The sequence below is a fragment of the Cheilinus undulatus genome, linkage group 20 (assembly GCF_018320785.1).
Source record: "Cheilinus undulatus linkage group 20, ASM1832078v1, whole genome shotgun sequence".
NCBI classification, from domain to species: domain Eukaryota; kingdom Metazoa; phylum Chordata; class Actinopteri; order Labriformes; family Labridae; genus Cheilinus; species Cheilinus undulatus.
This window is the reverse complement of record NC_054884.1, coordinates 38,616,282-38,637,819: the sequence shown is the minus strand read 5'-3', so window position 1 is coordinate 38,637,819 and position 21,538 is coordinate 38,616,282. Positions and strand designations below refer to the sequence as shown.

General features: G+C 40.4%; 1 protein-coding gene across 1 annotated transcript in view; it reads left to right on the top strand.

Annotated features, from left to right (window-relative positions):
• The window catches only part of htra1b (HtrA serine peptidase 1b), a 46,612-nt gene extending 30,855 nt beyond the window's left edge, over positions 1-15,757 (top strand). Inside the window, exons 5-10 of the mRNA XM_041815764.1 lie at positions 1,124-1,318; positions 2,035-2,067; positions 4,609-4,723; positions 6,589-6,646; positions 7,216-7,311; positions 15,163-15,757. Coding sequence (XP_041671698.1) covers positions 1,124-1,318; positions 2,035-2,067; positions 4,609-4,723; positions 6,589-6,646; positions 7,216-7,311; positions 15,163-15,331 — 666 coding nt within the window. The 3' untranslated portion in view covers positions 15,332-15,757. The remainder of the gene's footprint in view (positions 1-1,123; positions 1,319-2,034; positions 2,068-4,608; positions 4,724-6,588; positions 6,647-7,215; positions 7,312-15,162) is intronic.
• Positions 15,758-21,538: the final 5,781 nt, after the last annotated feature.

The window sequence follows — 21,538 nt, the reverse complement described above, 5'->3', positions numbered from 1 at the left end:
GGCTGTCTTTCTTGTAATATTTTATTCTCGTAATATCACAACTTTTTTTCTCGTAATATTACGAGTTTTTTCTCGTTATATTACGACTTTATTCTCATGATATTATGACTTTATCCTCATAATATTATGAGTTTTTTCTCGTTATATTACGATTTTATTCTCATAATGTCCAAAAAAACAAACAGATTTATCCTTTTATTTTCTTTGTCTTTGTGTGGCCCTAATACTCTGTCGTATATATTAGATACAGGCTGTTCTTCAAATCTCCCAAAGAAGAAAACGGGTTTAAACCATCCTCTTGCACGATAAGCTCACAGCCTGCAGAGATGAGACAGACTTAGTTAAACCAGTTCTCCACACAGTTTATTTACTTCACAATATACTCCTTGTTTTCTTTAAACGCACAATCTAAATCCCATGCAGTGTGATGGTGGCAGCTTGTGGTCATGACATGGCGTGTTTTAGCAATTTACACTGGTATAGAAGTTGCCCCAGGATATGAGCCACAGCCCAACTTTCAAGTGTGTTATACACCAAATTTCATGGTATAACACAGGAGCTGTAGTTTCTTAATGAACATGGACAATTTAGTGCAAAAATTCTCCATATTGTACATTTAACACTTTCAAGACAATGTGTAAATACTAAACAAACTTACAGCTTTACCAAGTCAGAAGAAGCTGAAGGAAATGAGCAGAGTCAGGGTTAGAAATCAGAAGCACAGACTCTGACGAACACTTTGGTCAGTAAGGGTGGAAATGATTTCGGTTGGTGTTGGAGCTGTGGATGGAGAGAGGAGCCTGGTCCAGACTGAGAGCTGATTCAGCTCTCCACACAGGAAATCCACGTCTGTCTCCACCAGCTTAGAGAGAATAAACTGCTGTTTACCTCTGTGTGTGTGACTGTGTAAACCTTGTTTAGTGTGCCCTGCTAACTCCACAGTGAGCATGCTGGTGTACAGGAGTTTCTATATCTCTACATCCTCTGAGATGCAAAGTTCTTGGTAATTCAGGATAAGTGGGCAGTCAGCAACGAAAGATTTACAAAACTTCATTATAAAAAGAGTTTGTCTCTCATTTTCTTACCACATTTTTGTTTCTCTCTCGTGTCTTTATCCGAGTAGATGAAGCTTCCCGTGCTGCTGCTCGGCCGGTCAGCCGACCTTCGTCCCGGCGAGTTTGTGGTCGCCATAGGCAGCCCGTTCTCTCTGCAGAACACCGTCACCACCGGCATCGTCAGCACCACCCAGAGAGGAGGGAAGGAACTCGGCCTCCGTAACTCAGACATGGACTACATCCAGACCGACGCCATTATCAACGTGAGTCGAGAGAGGCAGAGAGAGCATCAGGTGGAGAGGGGAGATGCACGAAACTCTGAACATGACAGAATTTAACGGGGTTTGTTGTTGAATGGCGCACCTCACACAAGACCCAGTATGCCCATACCATGCTGGGGCATACTTGCCCCCCCTCCACAGCAGTCCTCTGCAGTCACATTGCTTCAAACCCAGCCAGACCTGAGAGCGTATACATCATGACATTGACCTATGGCAGGCATGAAGCTTACAGATAAGGCACAGACAAAATGAAAGCAACTTTACTCACTATGATTTGGTCAGATTGACCCACTAGCATTCACCCAGTGTCAAAAAATTATATTTATATTGCTTATACATCATATCCATGCTGTGCACCATAGCTTGTGTGCATGCATGAGCCATAGCACTGTGCTGAGGCTCACCTCATCCATCCATCCCAGGACGAAATGTACGGAAATTGAGCACTCGTACTTGCAAACGAACTGGACTTTGGGGGTCAAGCATGCTTGGGCATTGTTCGGATTACCAAGTGTGAATATGCCAAAAATCTAAAGATATGATCAGCCAAAATCTGCATCCTCTTGCTGGTTAGCTGGATATTGGAAAACGTTTTAAAAAGTAATAAAAAAAAAAACAGATCTGAGGATGTAGTGTTGCATAATGCAATACCAAAGTTAAATGAGGTTAATTATGTCTGCTTCTTTGTTCTCTTGCAGTACGGCAACTCTGGAGGGCCACTAGTCAATCTGGTAAGTGAAACGTAAATACAAACAAGTATTTAACTCAGGCTCTTAAACTTATGATTCAGCTCACAGAGGACTCATGCTTAATGCTGTAACCGATTTTTAATGCATGGGGGTCATATGGCCCAGCTCAAGATTTTTTCCTAATTTAACAAAATAAGCACAGTTGGAGTAAAACACAGGCACAAATGTGAACCATGTGTCAAAATTGTGAAAAATCTGGCTGATCTGGGGCACAGGTGGCTGACTGGTTAAGGTGTGCGCCCCATGTACGTGGACAGCCTGGGTTTGAATCTGGCCTGAGGCCCTTTACTGCATGTCTCTCCCCTGCTCTCATCCCTGTTTCTGACTCTATCCACTATCCTCCTCTATCAAATAAAGGCACAAAAATGCCCAAAATAAACCTTTAAAGAAAAAAAATCTGGCTGATCTAATGAAGCCAGAATGACTCCAAATGAAGAGCCATTTGGGAGCTGAAAGAGACAAGTCTCCTTGCCAAGTTTAACCAAGTGATCGAAATCAAACACAGTGGTCGAAGCTGTTACAAATCCGCAGCCTCACGTCATCCATCCTGCTGGCGAGGGAGTGGGCATTAGACCCCCTTCACTTTTTTCCATTTTGTTATGGTGTTAGTTGTCTCTAAAACCACTCCTGTGTTGTCTTGTCTGTGGTCTTAGGCCCTGTCCACATGGAAACGAAAACGATATATTGCCGTTTTGTTTTGAAAAATTTTTCCGTAAAGACGGGATCGTTTCAGGAAATGTCCGCTTAAGCATGGAACCACTGAAAACGACTGAAAACGCCGTAGTGCATATGCCAAGCCTGTACGTGGCGCTGTATTGCTGTCACGGAAATGCCCTACAACAGAAGAAGAAGAACACAGAAAACTGACGCTAACTTTCTTCTAGTTGCCTTTCTGGTTTTCTCCACGTTGGATTTAAGAACATATGGTTTGTGCGTTTCGCGGTGGTGGTAAAGGAGCATCCGTTTTTGCTGTAAAGGCCATAACAAGCTCTTTAGCTTCTGCAGCACGAACACAACCGTGTAGTCTGCCATGATTGTTATGGCCAGACCCACGCAGGCACCTTAAGGGAGCTACGCTGTGTGTGACGTAATCATTTCGAGACAGATGCGGATAGCCGTCCACACGGAGACGAAACAGTAGTAGATGAAACGCCAATACGACAAAAAAAAATTTGCGTATACGCCTGAATTCGTATCCGTGCGGACGGGGCCTTAGGGTCACTGTCATGTTGGAAGGTGAACCTTCCACCCAGTCTGGGGTCCTGAACGCTGCAGAACAGGTTTTCATTGAGGAAATCTCTGTGCTTTCCCTCAACCCTGACCAGTCTCCCAGTCCCTGCTGCTGAAAAGCACCCCCACAGCATGATGCTGCCACCACCATGCTTCACTTGGGATGGTATTGGGCAGGTGGTGAGCGATGCCTGGTTTCCTCCAGGGGGTTGGGTAGCTTAGTGGGTTACATCGCTGACTTTGGTATGCAATATCAATGGTTTGAATCCCAGTCAGCATGGTCAGTATTTAGCTTGGGCTCTTGGGCAAGATTCTTATCTCCTGGAACAGCTGTCTACCTTACAGATGTAAGTCGCTTTGGATAAAACTGTCTGCTAAATGACATTTTAACATTGTAACATTTAGAATTAAGGCCAAACAGTTCAGGCTTGGTTTCATCAGACCAGAGGATCTTGTTTCTCACAGTCTAGGGTGCTTTTTTGCAAACTCCAAGTGGTTTTTTTATATGTTTTGCATTGATTTTCATCATTTTAGTTTCATACTGCATTTGTCCAGTGGCTCTGATATCAAGTCTTTCTGCTTAAATATTCAATTTATCCTAAATTCAGTGTAACTTTGGCTCAATGCATGATATTTTCCTGTTGCATCTATTACTTTAGTCTTAGTTTGCAGTCACACTGTGCTATAAGTGACTTAAGCAGGATAAATATCATGTTTTAAATGGTTAAATGAAAATTTGGTTTCAACCTTGTTTGCATCATGGTTTTACTCTTCATATAGCTGCTTAACATAAAGTTTTGTAATGCATATTAAATTTTAATGACTATGACAAGATTTTAAATGTCTTCACAGGGTATTTAATGCATATTCTTTTCATAAAAATGCATTATATAAAGTAATTTTGTTGGTCTGTGTCTGAGATTAAATTTTATCTAACTCTTACATCATCTCCTTCTTTTTTATAAAAAGGACAAAAGCGGAGTTTCGTATTACTGGGAGTGTTTTTATATAGTATTGCAAAACAGAGAGACACGTAACCTCAGATAAACAAACACCTCTGCCCATAAAGTTCTTATTAGACCAAGTGAATAAAGAGTTTGAGTAATGCCTGGCAGACGCTCGCAGTCCACAGCTGACTCTGATTACATGTTTGTTTCCAGCCGGCTCTTACTTAACCAAATGATGTGGCATCAAATGTGGCGGTTTCATGAGCTTTGGGAGGAAATTTAGTTTTTATTGTCGAGTGTTTGAGGATTAATGTGTGGGCTATGTGTGTGTTTCTGTGTGCTCCAGGACGGAGAGGTGATCGGAATCAACACTCTGAAAGTCACAGCAGGAATCTCCTTTGCCATCCCGTCAGACAAGATCAGACAGTTCCTGGCAGAGTCGCATGACAGACAGGCCAAAGGTTGGACACCAATTGCACTCCTAACATTTATCACAGTGTTTATCTGAAAAACAGAATCATGACCAGGACGGAGGATGAGGCCAGCAGTGAAGATCTTCATTTTAAACTCAGGTTTTTCAGTGTTAATAACTTTCCTATCCATGGCGACTTCTGTTCTGTGGTTAAGCTTCCGTCATTACTTACCAGAAATTCCTTATTTTCTTTTAAAGTAAGAGCTGTCCGTTTGTCAAAGAACAGTTTGTCGAGTACGTCTCTTATCTTAACAGTTATCCTAACTTGAATTACTTAGAGAAATAACTTAACGTGGACATCAGTGAGTCATTTTGTACATGCACTCCTGTATGTTTATTGATGTATAAGAGTCTTAAACAGTGTATTTGACAGAACAAGCACTTTGAAGTTGTCTTCTAGCTCTAAAGCCAGGTATTCACTGTGATTGCAGCTGCTTCAAACATGAATTAAAAGTTCACTTGGAAGTCACATGACTTTCAGCCTGGTCCTGCATCGTTTATCATACAGTATACAGGAGGACATGATGGTCGACCATGGCCAGATCAACTGCTCCTGACTGGTCAGATTAAATCTAGCATGTTTGATATTTGCACACAGTAGCAGCAGAACCATAAATTCTCTGACTTCGGGGCATTTTCCTTGTAAACTGTTGGAAAGTAATCTGACACGCCAGATAGACCACTTCATATATCCACTGCATGGATATATTTCACATTCATCTGGGAAACCTTCCACACAGAGTATTTGGAAAAGGCTATCACACTAGGGCTGGGAAATTAATCGTAAATTAGACTAAATCGCAATGTGGCCTGCTGCAAATTACAGCTTGGAGAAGTTGCAATATTTTTTAAACTGGAAATGTGTCAAAATACCAGTTTAATAAATCTTTTTTTTGCAGCAGCAGAGATTTTATACACATTCTGCAAACATAAAAGTGTCGTTTTTTATAATGGTTTACAAAAATCCTTCTTTTTGTGTTTTATGTATATTTCTCTTAATCAAAATGAGTTACATAAAAATGATAATGCCCTTAAACAAAGCAAAGGACATCACATTTGCAATATGAAAAAATAGATTTGCAAAAATAGTAAGCTCAGCTTCACCTCCTCCACCCCAGCTGCCTCCTTTATAGCTTAAAGCTCGTTGCACCCCCATATTCAGATTCATGCTACTTTGTATTAACTGCTTCAGAAATAATTTCATTGTTTTCAATGCTCAAGGTCTTATTTATGAAATTATTTATTGCTTGAATTTGTTGAAAAATACATATGATTGACCTGAGAATAATCGCATATTAAATTGCAACTGCAATATTGGAGGGAAACAATCACAATTAGATTATTTTTGCAAATCATTCAACCCTATATCACGACAAATTGAGGTGGCAGGCATGCTGAGCTCCAGTGCTGACCTGATGTACGCGGCGCTACCATAGTGTTTGGCAGAACTTGTCGGTGACTATAATTCATGCCAAAGCCTATCAGTAGTGAAGATAGGTAGACCTACTAAACATCCCTGCTAAGAGAAGCTTTTGTTTTTTTCTCTTTGCTCATTTTAATAATACTTATCTTCCACTTGGTAGGAAATTGTTCTAACTTTAATGATGATGACTGCAAAAGATGCAAAAATTAACCAATTATGGTTGACAGCTGTTTCTATACTATAGCTACTATAGCTCAAGTGTAGCTAACTGCTACACTTGCGGCAGCCATAGCAGCTCACAGTCCTCAAATGAAGCTAACTGTTTCTGGTTTGGCACAAACAATTGTAGACTGGGGCTTTGCAAGGAAGATTAAAATCTTTGTTCTTTTCTAGGTCAGCTATACCAACATGTATATTTTTGTGTTTTGCAGGTAAAACGTTTCAGAAGAAAAAATATATCGGCGTCAGGATGATGAGTCTCACTCCAACGTAAGTTAAATCAATCTATTGATGCATGTTATGATGAAACTGATTCCTGTGTCTCTGTGAGGTTAAACTTCTCTGCTGTGCAGCTTAAATCTGAAACTCCCACAATGAGACAACAGATCAAATCTGATGAATGGAATGGATGTTTGCTAATCTGTACTCCACACATAACAAGAGTGGTGATCATGTCCAAGCTGTGACTCACATTTATTTATCAGCTGTCATATTACAAGTTTAATAGGAATGTAAGTCAACCCAAGCCACACCAACATCCTGTAGGTCAGTGTTACACCCAGGCTGTCCCATAGGAAACACCCCAAACATAAACCAGTTCCACTTTATGACATTTATTTATGACTTGACCCATTTCCCTCAGCTGATACACTCACAAGGCCTCATCAAAATCAGATTTTTTGGTGTTAAATTTTTCAGCTTGAGCATCATTATGATTCAGAGCAAAGCTCTACATACTGGAGTCCAAACGGAGACACCATTCCTTCACTCTGAGTTAAAATCAGTCTGGATCTCTGCTGACAGTACAGAACCTCATGTTTTGGCTCTTTTCCTCTCAGGCTGGCTAAGGACCTGAAGGAGAGACAGTCAGACTTCCCAGATGTCACCTCAGGGGCGTATGTCATTGAGGTCATCAGCCGGACTCCCGCTGAGGCGTGAGTTTCTGTCTCTTTTTCCCACAGTGTGTGCAGTTTTCCGTCCACCATGTCAAATCAAGTAACCGTGTCCACAAGCAGTTCATTAAAATCACAGCACGTTAATGTTAAAGACATAAATGACTCGTTTTCAAGGGGGAGTTTGCAATTTTTCAGACACCTGTGCAAGAAATAAAATCAGTTAGGGATGAACTATAGTGGACATTTGTTGATATATCTAATATGACAATAATTATAAATTCATCTTAGCTGATAGGGATGTAAAAATGTGGTTCAGAACCAAAACTTCAGTCCTTAAACACACTTTAAGTTTAAGAAATAAGCATGAACAGAAAGAAGACTTTAGCTGATATAGGTCTGCTGGTTCTGCCTACAGCTTCACACACATATTGGTATAATTATAGTAGAAATAGGCTGATACTCACAGCCCATATAGCTGTGGTAAATACTTTCATTGTAAGCTAATATCTGCTCACACTGATACCACGCCTATGATGTCATGCATCCCTAAAATCGGCACTACACAGCCAGAGAAATTCTAGGAAAAGGACTGTTGCTCTCCCATCTGCCCAAGGGGACAAATACTTCATCTCCCATAATGCATTGTGCTTTCCAAGGCTACTCCCAGGCTGTCCCCTGTTGGATCAGCTTGACTATTACCTTTGTAAAGTGGTGAAATGTCAATAGAACACAGGTTTGCATTTGTGGACCCGAGAACAAAATATGCTCAGACCAGGGGCATCTAAAAATGTTAAATGAATAAACATTGAACATTGAATTCACATTCAACGTTAAATGAACGTGAAAATATTTCACATTCATCTGGGAAAGCCCCCATAGCTCCCGTTTGGGGAGGGCGGGCCTTATTATAATGTTCTTAGTATGTAATTGGACGAACATTCTGTCACATTTATGATGGGCCAATCGGAACGACAAGACAAAACGTAGTTGAACACGTGCAACTTCTGTTCAAACTCTGCCATCTCATATGAACAGTGGAGTCAGTAGTCAGCAGTCTTCCATGTGATTGTGGTTGTGTGTACTGAACCAGAGTGAGAGAATAAAGGAAACTGTTGAAGGTATTTGAACCCCACCGATGATGTTTGGACCCACTAAGGAATATGATTGTATATTTTGATCCCCTTCCCTTATTTTTCCTTTTATGCCACTTTTAATCAATTTTTCTGCTTTTTAAGCCCATTTTGCCACTTCTTTTTGCCCCAGTTGTCCTTTTGGGTCCTTTTTAGCTAGTTTTTACCTCTTTTATCCTGCTTTTTTGCTATTTGCAAATTTTCCACTTTTTTTTTGCCATTTTTTGCCCATTTTAGCTGCCTTTTGCCATTGAATGCCACTGCTTTTCCCCATTTTTGCCACTCATGCTGCTTCTATCCCATTTTAGTCACTTTTCACTTATTTTTTGCAATGTTTTTACTGCTTTTTGACCATTTCTTTTGCCACCTGTATCTCTTTTTTCTATTAATTTTGCCACTTTTTCTCCCCATTCTTTCCATTTTTTACCCAGTCTTGGCAATTTTATGCCTATTTTCCCCTTTTCAGCCATGTTTTGCCACTTTTTGAGCATTTTTCCTGCTTTAAATTAGTTTTATTGCCACTTTAACCCTTTTTTGACACTTTTCACCACTTAGATTGTGGCTCATGCAATGGTATTTTTCAACAATTTGGCTCTTAAGTTGAGCAGGGTTGAGTAACACTGATCCAGCATGACTCAGAAGTGAGGTGCTTTGTATGGATTCTTTGACAGGGGTGAGCCTTCATGTAACCCTAGTTCTGTTTATTTAATGCAACACAATCCTAACTTATATTAAATTAAATTTATTATAAATTTATTATATTATTATTTTCTTTTAAAACGCAGGACATTTTTAGTCATTACCAGTGAGATCTATCCTGATATATAATGCTGTAGACCACAAGGAGACAGGCGTGCCCACAGAGTTGGCTTGGGCTCCTGAAGATCCCAGAGAATAGACCCTCACAATTATGATTTAGCACAAATAAGAACTCATGTTTCGCACTTTTCACTACTTCACTGCTTCATTCTGCCATTTCTACAACATTCTGTGACACTTTTAACCCATTTTTGACACTTTTTGCTAGTTTATCACTCTTTGACCCACTTTTCTGCCTTTTCACTACTTTGCCATTAGCTATTTTTGCACCATTTTGCCACTTTTAACCCATTTTTGGTACTTAATGCCCTTTTTTTGCCTCTTTAACACAATTTTTTAACATTCATTAACTCCTTTAAACTATTTTACTTGCCTGCCTTATCCCTCCTTTATCCTTTTTGCCACTCTTTGTTGCTTCTTTTCATTACTTTTTCCACCATTTTTGCCCCTTTAAACCCATTTTTGATATACTTTTTGCCCATTTTTTCCTGTTATACTAATAGTTTGCCACATTTTAACCTCTTTTCAACACTTTTACTGCAAGTTTTTGTTGCTTTGTGCCACTTCACAACCCATTCAGATGCTTATCGCCCATTTTTGCCACTCTCTAACCCATTTTCATCACTTGATCTGGCCATTTTTGCCAGTTTTAACTCCCTTTTTAAAAAATATTTACTAATAATGGCTGACAAGTGAATTTCTGTAAAAACAGATCAAATGTCATTCTAAAACTATTTGAATATTAATTGTTTTTGGGGTGGATTTAACAGCTGCAGACATTTAAAGCCAAAAGATGCTCTTAAAACCACATTTTCTTTTCCTGTTTCTCTGAATGTAATGACCTTCTGGGGGCCGGACAGGAAGCTTTGGGGGGCCTGATATGGCCCCCGGGCCGCCAGTTGATGATCAGTGTTTTAAAATATGCTGACAAGCTCTGCTAGAGAAAAAAAAGTGAAAGAAAATATTCCAGTAGGACTCTGCTAGTGCCTTGACAGTCTCCTTCATTTCTCATTCATGTCAACGCATGTGACAGAAAAGAAAATGGATTCATGTCCACAGTTAAAACAGCAGGTTGCATGGCGCTGCTTTGCTCTCATCCGGTTAGGGCTCTCAAATAGGAAACAGCTGCTTTTGTAGCTGATGCTTGTTAATGTTGCATGCTGAATCAACTCCAGTTTGGATAGGTGAAAAATCACCGCAGTTACCAGCTCTCTTTAACATCTGTTTAACTATAATAATCACTGACACATTTGTTAACACGGTGACTCGTTAGACCGTAACACCATCTGGTGTTACTTCACCCTCTGCTGCAGCAGCCTCCTTCTCCTCTGCACATAAGTACTTCCTCCAACATTACAGTATTCAGAGCTTCTTTCTTTCATATCAGCACTGACGATGATCTCTTCTTTCACCATGTCCTCTCACCAGCTGATCTCAGATATTATGCTAGGAATATTCTGCGCCCCCTCTCTTTATAAATGATACACAGCCCATCAAAAATCCTCTCATTTCCTCTTCAAGAGAAAGAAAGAGCATTGCATGCTGCTTGGTCCCAGTCGTATTCCTGCAGGATGCATCCTGGCTTTGCAAAGATTCATACATCCACATTAAAGTTTGTTGAAAGCAAACCTCAGCCATCCACCTGAGAAAACAGCTGCTGGAGTTTGTTTACTTGTTGTCTGGCCGGTTTATGAGAAACACGGGTTAGAGTCAGGATGAATATCTGATCCTGCTGAAAGGACATTCATGAGATCTGAACTCTGCGTGTGTGGAGACGGCAGCGTGCAGAGTTCACTGCTGCTCTGAAAGCTGCTTTTGGAGTCTGGATTAAAGTTGGCAGTTATGACAGATTCATGAATGTTTCCCACCCAGACCGTCCAACTCCCTTTGGCCGTGGAGACAAACGGCTCTAGTCATCTTTGAACTGGTTTCTCTTTACTCTGGAAGTGGAGTTTTACATTTTTGAATAAAAAGAGACCTCATTACAGTAGAATATTAAACCGTTACTAATCATTCACAGAGAGAGAGAGCATGTCTGCACCAAAAATAAAGCCTCTAAGTTTGTCGCCCCAATGCAAGAAGGGATTTTAAGAAAGGAACCAGTCTCTCTAACAGGATCTGGTTCTTATCGTTCACAAAAGATATTTGCCACTTCACCGTATCCTTCAAAAGCATGTTTTTTTCAACATAAGGGAGAAAAACTGTTAAAGAGGCACTTAGCTCATAGCTAATTGGCCCCTATTCAGTCTTAACACCACCAGCTTCACTGCACACATGCAGGGATATCAAGCCGCCAAAATGATGTATAGGCTGTTAGAATAAGAAGCTGGTAGTGAGTTTTGATATCAGGTTGTCACTGAAGATGTATTTTTAGTACATAGTGTGGATGAAGGTACTTAGGTGCAGTCACATGGTATCTAAATTCCCAAAATGCATTGTAAATGCAAGGCCAAAATGTCTCCTGTTGTCTTTTGTGTTTTGATGCATTTTCTCTTAGTAACAAATGACATTAAATCAAAAGTGACTAAAACAGTGATCCTCAATGCCCATATAAGCTGCCTTGTGCAGTTAAATGCCACTTATTAACACATTTTGCCACTCTTTGATGCTTTTTCCCCATTTTAGTCACTTTTCACTCATATTTTTGCCACATTTTTGCCACTTTGGGACGATTTTTGCCCCCGTTAACTCATTTTTTGGTCACTTTATGCCCTTTTTTGCCACTTTTTCCTCCCATTTTGCCATTTTTCTCCCAGTGTTTACCACTTTGTAGCCAATTTTTGCCACTTTTTTTTCTGATTTTGACAAGTTTAGTCATCTTTCACTCATTTTTTGCCACTTTGGGACCATATTGCCACCATTATCTCATTTTTTGGTCACTTCCCACCCATTTTTGCCACTTTCTGCCCTTTTTTTGCCATTTTTCTCCCAGTGTTTGCCACTTTAAGCCCATTTTTACCACTTCTTTCTGTCACTTCTTGTCCATTTTTGACACTTTTATCCTGCTTTTTACAATTTTTTGCCCCTTTTTGCCACTCCTCGCCTATTTAAGCTGCCTATTGCATTTAAAAGCCACTTTTTGCAAATTTTTCCCACCTTTTTTCTGATTTTTGCCCAGTTTAGTCACTGTTAATTCATTTTTTGGTCACTTCCCACCCTTTTTTGCCATTTTTTCTTCCCATTTTTGTCACTTTTTCTTTCATTGTTTGCCACTATTTGACCATTTTTGCTATCTTTAACCTATCTTAATTGCCACTTTTCATCACTTAGATTGTGGCTCTTGCAAATGCATTTTTCAACAGTGTGGCTCTTTGGTTAAGTAACACTGGACTAAATGAATCGGTCAACAGACTGAAATTCGCATAAAATAGAGTAAAATACGATTCTGCTCCTGCCTTAAAAATGTCCAAATATGCTAATTTAATTTAATTTAACCATAGTAAAAATGTTGCTCACAAATGGGGAAATTATGTTTCAAAAATACATCAAAATGCATCGATATTTGTAAAAAAAGACTCAACATATGTTGCTTGTTTCACCGGTTAAAGGGGGGCCCTGTGTAAATTCTTTCTGGGGGCCCAAAATCCCCAGCTACGCCCCTGCCTTACTGCCATCCATTTAGTCTGATTTGTCCAGTTTTGTCAGAAACTGTCAGAACAAGGGCAGAGAGACTTAGAGAAATCAGAAAAGGTGTATTTGCTCTTCTATCAGTCTGCTTTTGCTTGGCTTTGTGATCGTTACGGATGGGGCCTTCCACGGTAGCCGTTAGCTGGGATGTTGCTGTAGAAAAGCGGCAGTTTAATAGGCTCTATGCACGCATCACTTTCGCACTTGACCTTGGGCCATTCCCAAACTTCTGGTCAGGAGATTGAACGCAGAAGAGAACGGTGTGTGGTAGCACGGTTTGTTGCAGTTTACCCGGTGTTTGCAGGAGTTACCTGAGCTGACTGTCAATGGCGAATTAAATTTAGCTGAAGATGTACAGTGCGGCCAGGAGTGCTATTAACCCATCTTTGAAACTGGTTTATTGGAACTGGAACACAGACGAAAGCTGGTCTTGGCAGAAAAGATGTTTTTGCACATCCCCGAGTGGCCTTGGCATCAATCAGATTCACAGAGAAGCTCAGCCCTTATCAAGTGCATGCACACGTCATATGTCTGACTCTGACTGGCCTGTCATGAATGTGACAGATTGAATGTTCCTCTCATCACCTCTGGAGAATTTCTGAGAACCCCCCCCAAACACTTTCTATGGGAGCTTTCACAGATGAATGTGAAACGTATTCATGCAATGCATTTATGAAACGTTCTATCTGTCAGGTTAGCTTTTGACTGCTGACAGAGCTTTGGGTTTTAAACTTTTTTTGGTTCCTTCAATTCTCAAACCACACACTAGGTTCTAACCTGGTCTTGTTATTCATGAAGGGGTTGGAAAAATTGTTTATTAACAGACAGAGTGATTCACTCTGAAGGAGAGAGCGCTGCAGGATCACGCCCAGTAGCATGCACATAAATAAACACATAGAAATCATTGGTAATGCTGCCTAAAACATTATGAAATAAAAGCCACCATGGTTTCTGCTGAAAGTTACTGTGCTATGAGATATACTTACAACCTACTATTTAAGGTGGAGAACCTGTTTTTCCACTTTAACCTATTTTTAGTTGTTTTGACCTCCGCCAAGGAGGTTATGTGATCGGCAGGGGTTTTTTGTTTGTTCATTTGTAAGTTTGTTTGTTAGCAACATAACTCAAAAAGTCATGGACAGATTTTCATGAAATATTCAGGAAATGTCAGAAATAGCATAAGGAAGAACTGATTAGATTTTGGGACTGATCTGGATCACCATCTGGATCCAGGAATTTTTTAAAGGATTCTGTAGTATTGGGAGATAGGGCTAATGGCAGAGGTCTGCGCTGTTACCACTTTACACCAGGAGATGGCGGACGTGAGTAACTTCAATCCCAGCAGCATTTTTTGGTGTGTTTCTATTCAAAGTTTTGGAGTTTATAGAGTCTGAAAGACGCACGCCTGGTTGAGGAGACGAGTCAGAGCGTAACAGAGAGAAAGACAGTAAATTGTAGCGAGAATACTCACAATGCTGGGAGGAATAGAGGAATATTCACCCTCTGCCATGACTTCCAGTCGTCCGGTGAGACCATGGGTGAGACTGTCAGTGCAGACTGTTAGCACACGTAGTGAAGCCAATGCTTTGCCTCACCGTGTTTCCACCTCGGCGGGGAGGGAGTAATTGGTGAAGGCCGTGGTGGGGGGTGCATGGGGATGGATCCAGGAATTTTTTTACAGGATTCTTCACTATTGGGAGATAGGGCTAATAGCCGAGGTCTGCACTCTTTGAGTGCTTTTCTAGTTTTGCCACTTTTATCTAATTTTTCGCCACTTTTAACTCATTTATGATCTTAAAAAAATCCAATTTCACCACCTTTTAACTATTTTTGCCATTATTAACCAATTTTAGCCATTTTTAACCAATTTAAATGATGTTTTTAACAAAAGTTTTTTTCATCTAAAGAAGGCTAAATGAATAAATAAAGATATTTGTTTCTTTAATAAGAGTGGTTATTATTCAGGTCAAATATGAAATAAGGTTTTCAAAGCTTAACTTCAAAATGGACCATGATTTTGCTGACATCCATGGGCCCCCAGTTTGGCTGGGCCCAGAAACCTCCCCCTTTCTCCCTCCTTATGGACAGCCTTGTCTCCACATGACTATTCTTGAATGTTCATGGCTGTTCAACCACCTTCAGGTACAGTCGTAGTCCCCAGTCTCTGGCACCTTTGTTTTGGGGGGTTGGCTGAAACGGTTGAGAACCCCTGCTTTAATGCAGTGTTGTGGAAAACCAGCAGAAACTGTAACTGCCTAGCACGTATTTGTTTGCTAAATGTCTCGACTATTCCTCTTCTTATGTTTTTAAACAGAGCTGGCCTGCGGGAAAGCGACGTCATCATCAGCATCAACGGAGAGCGAGTCACCTCCGCCAGCGACGTCAGCGCCGCCATAAAGCGGGACGATCAGCTGCGAACAGTGGTGAGGCGAGGAAATGAGGACGTCATCCTCACGATCGTCCCGGAGGAGATCGAGCCTTGACCTCTGACCTTCACGAGCAGCAGTCGACCCGACCAGTCAACCAATCCCGAGCTGGCTCTCAGTGTTTTTCAGTCAATCATGAACACTTTGAAAAACCAAGCAACCAATAGGGTTGTGTTTGTGTCTGGGGCAACGTTGAAGAACTTGTAATTATTAGCTTGTCTAGCCTCCATCTTCACGGTCGGACTCTTCTACCCCGAGAACTGGCGCCCCCCCCCCCGTTGTCGTAGTAGTTCTAGTCTTTCCCTAATTTACTTCACTTCATCCCAGATCTTTTTATTCTACTAACACCCTCTGTCACTACAAAATGGTCACTCTAGGCTGCCGTAGCTCTGTTTCTTTGTGTGTTCTTGATGGAATATTTTTATAGAATTTTGTCTTTATGTGTTGGATGACGTTTTTCAAAAAAGGGAATAAAATTATTTGTTTAAAATGTTGTCTTTATTGAAATATAACTGGGTCAGTCAGCAGAAGGAGACCCAGGAGAGAGTAAATATATGACTCAAATACATAAAAACACTTTGACTGGTGTAGACTCACTGATAGGGGCATATAAATCACAGACTAATAATATGAATGCTTGATAATGTATGTAACTGAGAGCCAATGAAGCAGAGGGTGATGGATCCCAGCAGTGCCGCTCCGTTCACCAGGAAACAAACAAAACATGATGAGAAAGAGCGCCATCATCTGCTGGCGTGGCCTCCCTTTGTGGCGTGTTTCACCAAGTTCACCCCTGAATGACACGGCCTGTTGGCCCAGAGCGTCCATGTATGTAGAAGTTTCTGTGTAGGCCCAGAGAGGGGACGCTGTTATGCAACACATGACACAGTTAAAGGAGGTTAGTGATATGTTTACTGAGCAGAGGTTTCTGGGAGTTCAGTGGATGTACAGCCCCAGTTCCAAAAAAGTTGGAACACTGTTTCAAGTGTCGTCAGTGATTGTCAAATCTCAGAAGCCCAGATTTTATTTACAATAGAACAGCGGTCATCAAGTACATTTGAACAAGAGCCAGATTAAAGTCTCAATAGAAACTTTGGGGGCCAGACTTTTAAATACACAAAAATTAGATATATATATTTTGGTCTAATTGAAATATTATTTTATTAGTATTTGTTTTTTCTTTCAAAACACAGAACATTTGTAGTCATTACCAGTGAGATCTGTCTCTTATCTATAATACAGCAGGCCACAAGGAGACAGGTCTGCCCACGGAATTGACTGGATCCCTGAAAATCCCAGAGAATGGGCCCTCCACAATTGTGATTTAGCACCAGTATTAACTCATTTTGACCCCTTTTTGCTTTTTAACCCAATATTAGCCATATTTAACCCATTTAAACCACTTTTCCCTGCAGTTTTATCCCCTTTGTGCCACTCTTTTATCCATTTTTGCCACTTTTCTTCTATTTTTGCCACTTTTTAACCTCTTTTCATTGAATTCTTTCAACAATTGTTGCAACTTAAAAAAACAATTTTTGCCACTCTTCACCCATTTTTGCTACTCTTGAACCCCCTTTTTGCAACTTTCCTGTCAATGATTTCCCTCACGTGCCACTCTTGAACACCTTTTTACTAACTTGCCAGGCTATTTTTGATACTTTTTGCCCATTTTTGCTTCCTTTACCCAATTTTTGCCATTTTTTAACCCATTTAAACCACTTTTCCTGCATGTTTCATCCCCTTTGTGCCACTTTTTTACCCATTTTTGCCCCTTTTTATCTATTTTTGCCACTTTTTGACTTCTTTTTTTCATTAACTTTTTGAACCATTTTTGTCATTTGTAACCAACTTATGACACTTTTTGCCCCCTTTTCCCTCTTTATCCAATTTTTGCCACATTTGAACCTCTTTTCACCACTTTATCTGGTCATTTTTGCAGCACTTCTGCCAACCTTAACCTTAATTTTAAATATCTACTAATTATGACAGTAAATTTCTGTAAAACAGATTAGAGTCATTCTAAAACTTTCACTATTAATTGTTTTTGGGATGGATTTAACAGCTGCAGACATTTCAGGCCAACGGATACTCTTAAAAGGACAACATCTTCTTTCCGCCTTTTCTGAATTTAATGATCTTTCGGGGGCTGGACAGGAAGCTTTGGCGGACCTGATAAGGCCCCCGGGCCACCAGTTGATGATCAGTGCAAAAGAACATAAATCAGATGTTGAAACTGAGACATTTTACCATTTCATGAACCAATATCTGCTCATTTTGAATTTGATAGCAGCAACACATCTCAGAAAAGTAGAGACGGGGCAACACAAGGCTGGAAAAGTAAGTGGTACTAATGAAAAACAGCTGGAGGAGCATTTAGTGACTAATTAGGTTAACTGTAACCTGACACGCCAGATGGATCCATCTTGTAAACCTCTCATAGACAGCGTTTGAGAAAGGGCAGAGGATTTGAAAAAAAATCAGAGTGTGATTGGATGAACGTTCTGCCACATCTTTACGGGCCAATCAGAGTAACAAAACAGGTGACATAGCCGCAACTGAGGTGTGTGTGCGCAGCTACGGAGGAATAACACGAACCATGGGGACTGTAGACATGTCAGTACACGACTTTTGCCGTTTTTGAAAAGAAAACAACTCACTGCTGTTCTTTGTTCTTCTTTTAAAGGGATACTTCAACATTTTGGCAAATTCGCCCATTGCCATAATTCCTATAGTCTTATAACAGGTTCAATTCCTTTAGTTGTCAGTACAAACTGTTTGTAGATCTGGGGGGACCGATATACCAGCTGCACAGCTACTGCTAAGTTAGCAGACGGTATTTTTTGCTTTCCCTCATCAAACTCATCAAATACTCAATCCAACAACTCCAAAACATTCTCGTGAATAAGTTGTGACCTGCACATTCACCACGCTAACAAGCTCTAACGTCTGGAAAGGAACTATCAATGCTGAAAAGTAGAGAGAGGTTTCAGAGCCACATATGCTCTCATCAAGACAACGTCTCTTTCAGCAAGACAATGCTAAACTACATACCACATACACCACAACAGCATGACTTCACAGAAGAGTCTGGGTCCTGAACTGGCCTGCCTGCAGTCCAAACCTTTTACTAATAGAAAATATTTGGAGCTCTTTAAAATCTGTCAAAGGAGTCCCAGGACAGTTGAGCAGCTAGAATCCTCTGCAGACAAGAATAAGACAACATTCCTCTCCCAAAACTCCAGCAGCTGCTCTCCTCACATTTACAGCCTATTGTTAAAAGAAGAGGGGATGCTACACAGTGGCAAACATGGTCCTTAGATTTGTCTTTTGGGGGAGTTTGGCAGCCCGCCCTGATCCCTGCTGTACTGAGGCTGATGATGCAGTCGGTGGATGGGATGTCTCCATAAACATTAACGTCCAGCCACTTCACCTTTTGGCCCTCTGCAGCTGGAGGGTGATGTGAAGACACACGTTGATCTTCTATGCTGAACTCTCCTGCTCCATATTACTCTAGGGCAGTGTTACTCAGCATGGCTCTGGAGCCACATGTGGCTCTTTCCTATGTCTTAAACTAAATATTATCCCCTCAGAAAATCTTAAAAAAGGGAAACTTCTTTGCCCTTTTTTCACAGTTTTGCCACTTTTCACCCATTTAAGCTACCTTCAGTCATTAAATACCATTGTTTCATATTTTATTTTTCCTGTTTTTGCCACTTCTTTTTACTTCTTTATCCCATTTTGCCCATTTTAGCCATTTTTTTGCTACTTTTTTGCCCATTTTGACACTTTTTTGCCACTTTTCATCCATTTAAGCTATCTGTTCACATTAAATACCACTTGCTTCCTGTTTTTGGCCCATTTTGCTACTTTTATCCCATTTTTGCCCCTTTTCACCCATTTCAGCTACCCTTTACCACTAAACGCCATTTATTTCCTATTTTTTGCCCATTCTTGCCACTTCTTTTTGCCACTTTTATCCCATTTTTGCCCCTTTTCCCACTTTTCATCCATTTAAGCTACCTTTTACCACTAAATATCATTTATTTCCTATTTTCCTTCCTATTTTTGCCACTCTTTACTACTTTTTGCCCATTTTAGTCACTTGTCACTCATTTTTTTGCCACATTTGGATTATTTTATGTCATCTATGACTCATTTTTTGTCACTTCTCACCCATTTATTGCTACTTTCTGACCCCTTTTCCTCCCCATTTGCAAGCTTTAACTTATTGTTATTGCTACGTCAAGCCGTTTTTGCTTCCCCACTTCGATTGTGACTCTTGCAAAGGTATTTTTCAACAATTTGGCTCTTTGGTTGAGCAGGGTTGAGTGACACTGCTCCAGCGACTCCCACACTTGCAAAAGCAACAACACCAGACCTTCACAAAAGTTCATCTTGAATGCTTTTCAGCTCTGGAAAGAAGTGAATGTTAATGCCATTGATCTGACTGATTGATTGAAATCACATGTAGGAAGGGCCTCACTGAGCTTCTCAGGGGCCTTAATATTTCAGTGGAAAAACCATGTGAGGGTACATCTGATTCCGAACAAATCGCTAGACATAGGTGGACCACATAGGTGGTTTATTTCACATTTATGGGTAGGCAGAAACTCCAGATACCCACATATGAATGCAAAATACTGAAAATGTGGGTTTTTCCATGATATGCATCCTTAAAAGTTGTCAAATGTGCAAAATGAGGAGTTCCTCCTGCAGGGTAAACAGTGAAAACAACAGAATTGTTAAGTAGGCATTCTGGTCAGATTGGTTGAAACTTATGGCTTCCTTAAACTTCTGAGGAAAGAAAATCCATGTGCATAAATCTCCTAAACTGTAAAGTCAAGCAGGGTCAAGAGTTTTGATGAACAGCGTCATCAGTTTTATGTCTTAAATGCATGCTGATGTCAGAAAGACCTGCCCTAATGAGGAGATACAGATCACTTTTGCAGATGTAAAGTGTCTTCTAAATTGTATTAGTGAGACTGAGATTTAAAGAGGTAGTCCTGTCACCATCTTGTAGCTTGGATGTGCAAAGACTTATGTAACTAATGTGGAGGAGGCTGGAGAGCTTACACACGAACACAAGATTAGCTAAGAGATGATTCTGGTCCGGATAATTACTTAAACTCTCTTGGAAATAAAGATGGTTGACATTTACCAGGGGAGATGATGAATCTGCCCCAGTTGGACGAAACTCTAATGGAACCCTGTTTGTTCTGATCGATGGAGCAGGTTTTTCTCTCTTCTTCTGCTGACTCAGTGTCTGTTTCCACATGGCTTAAAAAATATCCAACATGATTTTATAATTTGGTGCCCTTATTTGGTAAATGTGTGACTCGTTTGGGGTTCAGTGTCTTGGCATTGATTATCTCTGGTTTCTTTTCGTGTTTTGGGATCAAAGCTGACACACAGACGGTTTCTGTGCAAGACTCACTGCTCCAGTTTAAGAAGACTTTCATCGACCTCTGTGGTTAATTGTTTGACCCATTTATGAGTCAGCGTTACTGGAAGATCTGCGGGAAACACTGCAAGAGCAACATTTTCCTTCCTTTTGCCACCATTGTCAAGAAACCTTGACTCATGTTTTGACAATAAGATGCAATGTACCCATTATCCACACTAAATCAAGGATGAACTGACCAGATTCTGGAGGTCAAAGCTCAAGGTCACTGGGTCTTAATTTCCACATGATATGACTGTGAAGTGAGACGCATGGACACGAATGAAGTCCATGATGTCATTAGCAGCTAAGAAAAAGAGACATTTATCTGCATAAATAGATGTTTATTGCTATTTACTGCAGTACAGTTATTAAAAACATCAACATCACTGGTGAACAGTCATTAAACATTTACATTTTCAAGTAAGCTTTATGTTACAGACATGTACATTATTTAAAACATTACTGTGCTGTATTAAAACCTTTTCTCATCTGTTACACCATCTATAAACTCTGTTAGAGTTCATTTTGAAGCCAGAATGATGTAAACCGAATAGCTGCAGCACCACTAAACGAAACAGTGAACAGCAGATCAGTGCAGATACGAAGAAGTGTAAATAAGATCAAATGTTGGACGAGGACGACAAGAGGACTGCATGGACTGTGCATCGATGGAAGGAGTGTTTGCATGCACATTTTACTGTAAATAAATGGGAATACCACTAAGGGGTGTACCACAAAGGGGGATTACAGGGTCAGACTGGTGTGTCGAGTCTAAATCCAAGTCCACATGTAGGCAGGTATTTTTGAAAATGGAGGTTTTT